Source organism: Arachis ipaensis, chromosome B09 (assembly GCF_000816755.2).
Source record: "Arachis ipaensis cultivar K30076 chromosome B09, Araip1.1, whole genome shotgun sequence".
Lineage (NCBI taxonomy): Eukaryota > Viridiplantae > Streptophyta > Magnoliopsida > Fabales > Fabaceae > Arachis > Arachis ipaensis.
This window is the reverse complement of record NC_029793.2, coordinates 144,472,237-144,480,609: the sequence shown is the minus strand read 5'-3', so window position 1 is coordinate 144,480,609 and position 8,373 is coordinate 144,472,237. Positions and strand designations below refer to the sequence as shown.

Genomic DNA, 8,373 nt, shown 5'->3' with positions numbered 1-8,373 from the left:
TATTAATTGAAACCACTAATTAAAATTATATGTACATTGTATCAATATAAAAAAATATATATATTTAAACATACTGAATCTGCAATTGTACTACTCTTTTGAGAATGAAAACCCTCAACCTAATCCAGATAAATTACGAACAAATCGGTAAAACCAGTTACTAAAATTAGTTACAGTATAAAATACATATTAAAATATAAATACATATTGAAAATAAATTAAATCACATATATATTTATACACAAATATATTGGTCTCTTATTTTAGTGGATTTTGATGTATATATAGTACTTTTAAAAAAACTAATATAAAGGAGGATGTAAAGAATAATGTAAATGAATCACTTTCCTAAAAATCAAAGCAGTAATGATTAACTATTGATTTTCATTTCATTTTTTTTTTTTCGTGTATAGGTTATACCAAATTCACGGGGGGGAAGTGGTGGACTCTGCAATAAGTTATGGGCTCCAACTCACTCGGGTGTCCTTTAGTACCAAGTTAGATTCCTCTCTGCTCCATTTTTGCCAATTATGTCTAAGAAAAATTATAGTTTTCAATATGTGACAGAGAGAGAGAGAGAGAGCACAGCAGTACCAATTAACTCACTTTCTTAAAGACCTTTTATTAATCTTTACTTTGGTTAGGTTCAGTTCGTTAGATATCAACTACACAGAACAAGAGAATTATCTTAATTTTCTCTGCTGCCAGCCAACCACTTTCCTTCTACTGTTCTACAACTCAATCCAATCCCTCCTTTATTTTCTTAGTACAGAATTTAATCATTTTTTGATCTTCTTACAACCTCTTTTGTCTACCATACTCATAACATAACACAACACATCTTAGCTGCTCTCTACAGGGGTTTTTGTGTTAACTGAGTTAAAGTGATCATAGATTTGGTGAACAAAACAAACAGCTTGTAGTTGGTTACTATCTCCTCCTTCTTTTTTTCTTCTTTGTCTCTTGCACTTCACCCTTGGCTCCTGGAGCTCTTTTTCTACACTATGAACTTGTAGTTGCAAACATGTTGTGTTTTTTCAAGGAATCATGAACCTTACCTCTAACATTCTCCATTTGTGGTGGAGTGTCTCATCTTTCGTTGTTCTTCTTTTTCTTGTTGTGCTTCAATCATCAGTACTTGCTCTTAACTCTGACGGGATTCTCTTGCTTCACTTCAAGTACTCTATCCTCAGTGACCCTTTATCAGTCTTAGATACATGGAACTACGATGATGTAACTCCATGTTCATGGAATGGAATCACATGCACAGAAATTGGAACACCAGATACCCCGGATTTTCTGAGAGTCACAAGCTTGAACCTTCCCCATAGCCAGCTTCTTGGTTCCATTGCTGAAGAGCTAGGCATGATCCAATACCTACGCCACCTTGATCTCTCCCACAACCTCCTCAATGGTTCACTGCCAAATTCTATCTTCAACTCTTCACAGCTTCAAGTTCTTTCTCTCTCGAACAATGTCATCTCAGGAGAGTTAGCAGAGCTCGTTGACAAATTAACAAGCCTTCAAGTTCTCAATCTCTCTGACAATGCCTTTGGTGGTTCAATCCCAGAAACCCTGACTTCTTTGCAGAACCTAACAACTGTTTCACTCAAGAGTAACTACTTCTCAGGAAGGGTCCCAAGTGGTTTCAACTTCACCGAGGTTTTGGATCTTTCATCAAATCTGCTCAACGGTTCTCTCCCAAATGAGTTTGGTGGGGAAAACTTGAGGTACTTGAACCTCTCTTACAACAAGGTTTCAGGGACAATTCCACAAACATTTGCAAGGCATATTCCTGGAAACGCCACTATTGATCTCTCATTCAACAACCTCACAGGTCCAATACCAGATTCTTCTGCTTTACTCAACCAGAAAACCGAATCTCTATCTGGGAATGCTGATCTATGCGGGAAGCCTCTCAAGATTCTGTGTTCCATTCCTTCTACACTCTCTGATCCTCCAACCAATGCAACTACATCTTCACCTGCAATTGCAGCCATACCAAAAACAATCGACACAACACCACCAACAAACGCAACAGGAGGAAGCAATAACGTGTCACCGAGTGGCCTAAAACCTGCAACCATAGCCGCCATTGTTGTTGGAGATTTAGCTGGCATGGCCGTTCTTGCATTGATCATTCTCTTGGTCTACCAAAAGAGAAAGAAAAGGGATCCAAAACCAACCAACAACAGCGTAAACAAAGACGAAATAATCACCACAAAACAAAACCACGAGAATGACGCGAAAACAACATCATCACTCCCATGCTCATGCCTAACAATGAAAGAAGAAGCGACCTCATCAGAAGAATCAACAAGCTCAGAGAGTGAGCAGGAGAACTCAGAAAACAACAAGGTTGCGAAAGGAGGGAGTCTTGTGACGGTGGACGGAGAGACAAAGCTTGATCTGGAGAATCTCCTGAAGGCATCGGCGTATATATTGGGAAACAGTGGCGGCAGCAGCATAGTGTACAAGGCAGTTCTTGAAGATGGAAGAATCTTCGCCGTTCGAAGAATCGGTGAGTGTGGAATTGAGAGGATGAAGGACTTCGAGAACCAAGTAAGAGCCATTGCCAAGCTTCGCCACCCAAATTTGGTTAGGCTTCGCGCTTTCAGCTGGGCGAAAGACGAGAAGCTTCTAGTCTCCGACTACGTTTCTACTACCACCCTCGCTTCCATCGGTCCCAGTAAGTTCTAACACACTATTTGATATACGTTAGAATATAATTAGAATCGATTAGTATTATTTAGTATATCTGAATATTTATTGTAGGGGATTACGTCTTTATTATTATGATTTTTTTAGTATCTATAAATATCTTTTTATATTATTTCATTCTATATAATTTAAATATATTTAATAATACATAAATTTTTTTAATTTAATCTCTTATTTTTAATAATATATTTGACTAAATTATTATTTATTAATTTTTAATTAATTCATCTTTAATAATTTAGGAAGAGGAGGTTCATCATCACCCTTGAACTTGGGATTGGAAATTCGGTTAAAGATAGCAAAAGGGGTTGCGCGAGGGTTAGCGTTCATTCACGAGAAGAAACACGTGCATGGCAACATTAAACCCAGCAACATTTTGTTAAACTCTGAGATGGAACCAATCATCTGTGATTTTGGGCTAGACCGGCTCATCTTGAACCACCACAACATTAACCATAGAGCAAACGGTTCAGCTAGGAACTTACTTCAACAGCAGCAAGAAAGTGCAACCATTGGTTCAAGCCCCTATGCTGCAACAACAACAACAACAACAACAATGCTTGGAACATCATCATCCATTAGTGGGACTCCAATGGCGTATCAAGCACCAGAATCGCTTCAAAACATTAGGCCGAACCCCAAGTGGGACGTGTACTCGTTTGGAATGGTTCTACTTGAGCTTCTCAGTGGGAGGATTGTTTCAGACCGGGAGTTGGAGCAGTGGTTTGGAGTTGGACCGGGTTCGGTGGAAGAGGAGAAGAACCGGGTGTTGTTGAGGATGGCCGACGTGGCAATCAAGTCTGACGTGGCCAGAAGAGAGACTGCTATCTTGACATGCTTCAAGTTGGGGCTTAGTTGTACCTCAGTTGCCCCACACAAGAGACCCTCTATGAAAGAGGCTCTGCATATCTTGGACAAGATCCCTTCATCTGCTACAAATTAAACTCACTCTATTGTTAGCTTTTTTCCTCTGCTTTTGTTGACTTGATTAGCAGTATTAATTAGTTTATGGAGGGAAAGTGACGATGATTGTAACATTGACCACTGAATCGAATCGAATCAAATCCTTGTCTGTGTAATGTGCTTTTTCACGGAGACCAATGGTCGGTGTTGCTGACTATTAGTAATAAAGCTTACGCAGCAGATGCTGACTGTTTGGTCCTACATACATATATGGTTTGGTTATTATGACGGATTTATGTGTGAGGTTCGGTGCATCTGATTTCTGCTACACAAATGTTTGATGATGCGTGGATCCAAGTCTTTTTATAATGTGAACTCTGGAATCGCTACTTTTGTTTAAAGCTTTCCTAAAGTTTATAGTTTTATGCTGTTTAGATCATCATGCGTGCCTATTCGTAAATCAGAAACAACTATTTTAATAGATTTGAAAAGGATTAAGGATGGGAAAAGTTCTTTTTTAATAGTTAATTTTAGTATTTTCATTAATTTGATTCTATCGGGGTAAAGGACTTAAATTGAACATTCTTCATTTTGAGGCCCCTTTGTAGTTTCACCCTTGAAGACGAAAGCCCTTTATTATAAGAGAACTGCTGCATTTTAGGGTCCCGAAAATTTCATAAAAGAAGAAAGGTCTTTGCGGATCGTAACGTATATATTTCATTTTTCTAAGCATGTATACGGAAAAATAGTAAATGAAAGACCCTTTAGAGTTATAACTATAAGTCACGTTTACCTTCACCAGTACAAGGATCTTGCTTGATGGTTATAAATTATATTTAACATCCTTTACTTTGATGGGGACAAGTCAGCACGTTGCTGAACGCTGATGGCAAGTTGGTTAGTTTTGTTTGGACTATCCCATGATGTTTATTGTTGCAATGGGCTGGGCCGTTCTTTTCCTTGTGTTCTTGTGTACGTGATGATGATCCATGGCAGGAGTTTTGTGCAGGGGAGCGTAAAATATATATCTAATCCAGAGAGGAGATTCAGAAAATGTGCTCCGGCACCTTAAATTCAAAAAACGAAGAGACCAGTTGGCTAGTGAAGTATGTCATGAACGATTACCCATCTAATTGTTACTTATGATTGCCTCTTTATTGTAGTGATAACTTCTGCTAGTATATGAAGAACTCATTGGAGATCATTGTAATTGTGGAAGAACGGCCTATGATTTTCTTGGGTCTATACAATTGAATAAGTCCACCCACCAACAAAAAAGGACAACCATTAGGCCCACTCATTTAATTACTGACAGTTTCGTTATGGGTTTGACTTGTGTGCAAGGCAAGCTTCTGAACCTTCTTCATATTGGGTTAAGAACAAAACTTACACTCACAAGTAAGCAATGGAAGAATCCAATACAGATCCCAACCTCAACCCACGCAAAATGCACATCTTCATTCTATCCGGCCAGAGCAACATGGCCGGTCGCGGAGGCGTCATCAAGACCTACGACGACCACCACCACCGGACGATACAGCACTGGGACGGCGTCGTACCGCCGGAGTGCAGCTCTGACCCTTCCACCTACCGCCTCAGCGCCGCCCTCCGATGGGAACAAGCACATGAGCCCCTCCACGCCGACATCGACACCAAGAAAGCATGCGGGGTGGGTCCCGGCATGAGCTTCGCGAACGCTGTGCGGCGGCGCGTGGACTCTCCTTTGGGATTGGTGCCGTGCGCGGTGGGGGGCACGGCCATAAAGGAGTGGGCGCGTGGGGAAGAATTGTACGAGAACATGGTGAAGAGAGCGAAGGAGAGCGTGAAGGAAGATGATAAGAGCGAGATCAAAGCGTTGTTGTGGTACCAAGGAGAGAGCGACACGTCAAGTGAGGAAGACGCTGAGGGTTACAAGGTCAATATGGAGAATCTCATCCAAAACGTTCGTCAAGACCTTAATCTCCCTTCTCTTCCAATCATTCAGGTTTCGTAAATTCCCATCTTGCCCTTTTTTGTTGTAGAGTAGTGTGTCTGGCAAATAAAAATAGAAAATGATGCGGGCTTTGGATACAGGTTGCAATAGCTTCGGGATCTGAGTACATGGAGAAAGTGAGAGAGGCACAAAAGGCGATTGATATTTCGAATGTGATGTGCGTCGACGCCAAGGGATTGCAGTTGAAGGAAGATAATCTTCACCTAACTACAGAGGCTCAAGTTCAATTGGGTCAAATGCTTGCCGAGGCTTATCTTACACATTTTCATCCTTGTTGAAAGTTCAAAATTCAAATTCAGATCTTGTTTGTTTTGTCATTCTATGTTGGTGTGTGCTTGTGTTGGTCTGTTGGACTAATTTTCACTGTTTTAGTATCTCTCGTCTCTCAAATTTAGATCTAAATATCATATTAATACTAAGTCAGTCAATGAAGTACTACTAGGGGTGTCTATGGATCGGATCGTATCCGCATATGTGCGGTAAATATCCGCATCCGATTCGAAAATTGCGGATACGATCCGATCCGCAAATTGATCGGATCGCGGATATCTGCTCTACATCTGCAGATCCGCACTATAATAATTAAAAAATAAATAAATATATATATATGTTTGATATTATATTTACTTTTTTTTACCAAAGATAGGAGACTCGAACCCGCAACCTCTTAATTGAGTATGGGAAGACTATATCATTTGAGCTATAACTCATTGGCTTGGTATTATATTTACTTGTTTGTATGTTTTAGTTAGTAATTATTATTCATATATTGTATTATTTTATTTTTGTTATTTAGAGAGAGTTTGATTAAAAATATTTTAGGAATAAATAAATTTAAAAGTATGAAAGAAATATTTTTATCGAATTCTTTTACATAGAAATATGATTAAAAAGAGAAGTTTTAATCATGCGGATATATCCGATTCGGATCAGATCAAATCCGACACTAAAAAGTGCGGATACCATATTCGATCCGATCCGATGGAAATTGTGCGGATCGGATCAAATTTTCGGCCATATCCGATCCGATTCGCGAACACCCCTACGAAGTACTGAATTGGCTCACATTGAATACAAGACTAAATAACATTGTTTTGTTTTTACTTTAATTAAGTGTCAAAACAGTTTATTGACACATTTTATTCTGGTATTCAGCGTGAGTCAGCTCAATATTTTATTGAGTGACCTAATACTAAAAAGGTTTTAGAAACTAATATAGTGTCAGAGTTTGATTTCAAAGACTAATATAATAAATTTTATATTTAAGGAACTAAAATATGTTTTTAGAGGAGAAAAGGATAAATAGATTTTTGATCTTTTGGTCTATATATTTGTTCGGTAAGTCGGTTGCTGAACGGTTCGGGTTGTGATCCGGGATGATGATAGGGGCTCGTCAAGTCGTGGACTGCCGGTCAGCGGTGTGCGAGGTCCCGGGTACTTCGCGTGAGAGGGGGGTGCCACCTGCAAAGACACTCAGACGCTCTTGTCAGTAAGGTGTGCAGGCGGATAGGGTGATAAAGTATGTGACGTACCTTTGGAGGAGAGCAAGCCTCCCCTTTATATATCTGTCAGAGGTGGGCCCGATGAGGACAGGCCCATGTTTCCAGGGAGGTTATCCCATAGCTGTTCCACACGTCGTCAGATCGGCCGCCCGTGGGGGGAACGTGCCCCCTGCGCGCGTGTCTTTTGGTTACTAAGGTAACCGCTCATCGCTTCGTTCTCCGTGCTTAGCATTGAATGCTCATAATGGGTTGGGAAACCCCGCATGGAAAGACCATTTTGCCCCCAGTCTTTCACGCTTCCTGGGAGGCAGTTTTAAATAGTTTATCTCCCACTTTTCTTCTTTTTTACGCTCTTGCCTCTCCCATTTCCTTGCTATCTCCTTCTTCTTCTCTCAGAAGTTCCAGAGTGTCGCTGCAATTTCTACGAACATCTTCCTCTTGTCCTTCCAGTTTTTAACAAAATCCAGGTAATCCTCGAACCTTCCTCTTCTTCGTTCTGGCATTGTATGCTTGCTGTTTGTGTATGTTTGTTTTTGCTGCCTTATTTGGGTTTTGTTGCTACATGGCTTTCTGATGATAGGTAGAGTATTAGGGGAGGGGTACTATTCCAGGGTAGATTTTTAGGTGGCTTGCTTGGTTCATACTTGATTTTAACTGTTCAGTAGGACGAATCATAGCTTCTGGGTATTTTCCGGGCTCCCGATCTCATAGACTAACGGAATGGTACCCCGCTGTAGGTATGCCTCGCGTCGTCTCCCGGGCTTCCCCTTTCGCGGCGAGCTATGATCCGTACGCTTGGGTAACCTCGGATGTAAAGGATTCGCCAAACCAGATGGATCTGGCGGAGTTGACGGAGTTCCGGCAGGCCGGGTACTTGTGCGGGGGAACAGACGAAGAGGCCAATTATGAGACCTTCGTGCCTGCCCCCCATGAGCGGCTGTACGAGGTCAATCTTCATTCTCCCCGAATTGCCGACTGGATTTGGTTTTACAAATCCATGTTCACCCAGGTTGGGGTTCGCATTCCATTTTCCGAATTCCAGATGTCGCTCTTGAATCGGATATCCGTGTCTCCGTCACAGCTCCATCCGAACAGTTGGGCTTCCATCCGCTGTTTTGAGATGGTTTGCGAGTATCTCGAGCTGCCGGTGTCGGTGGATGTCTTCCTTTTCTTCTTCAACCTTACCAACCCTTCCAAACAAGGGAAGGCGAGGAAAGGGTTCCTTTCTTTCTGGTCTGCCCAGGGTAGGAGAAT

The 8,373-nt window shown here is 41.0% G+C and overlaps 2 protein-coding genes across 2 annotated transcripts; both read left to right on the top strand.

The window, feature by feature from the left end:
* LOC107618064 (receptor protein kinase-like protein At4g34220) lies at positions 439-4,025 on the top strand. Its single transcript, XM_016319997.2, has 2 exons — positions 439-2,689; positions 2,964-4,025. Exons 1-2 carry the CDS (start codon positions 1,048-1,050, stop codon positions 3,662-3,664), a joined length of 2,343 nt encoding a protein of 780 aa, XP_016175483.1. The 5' UTR covers positions 439-1,047; the 3' UTR covers positions 3,665-4,025.
* On the top strand, positions 4,756-6,026 carry LOC107619513 (probable carbohydrate esterase At4g34215). Its single transcript, XM_016321807.2, has 2 exons — positions 4,756-5,608; positions 5,698-6,026. Exons 1-2 carry the CDS (start codon positions 5,030-5,032, stop codon positions 5,893-5,895), a joined length of 777 nt encoding a protein of 258 aa, XP_016177293.1. The 5' UTR covers positions 4,756-5,029; the 3' UTR covers positions 5,896-6,026.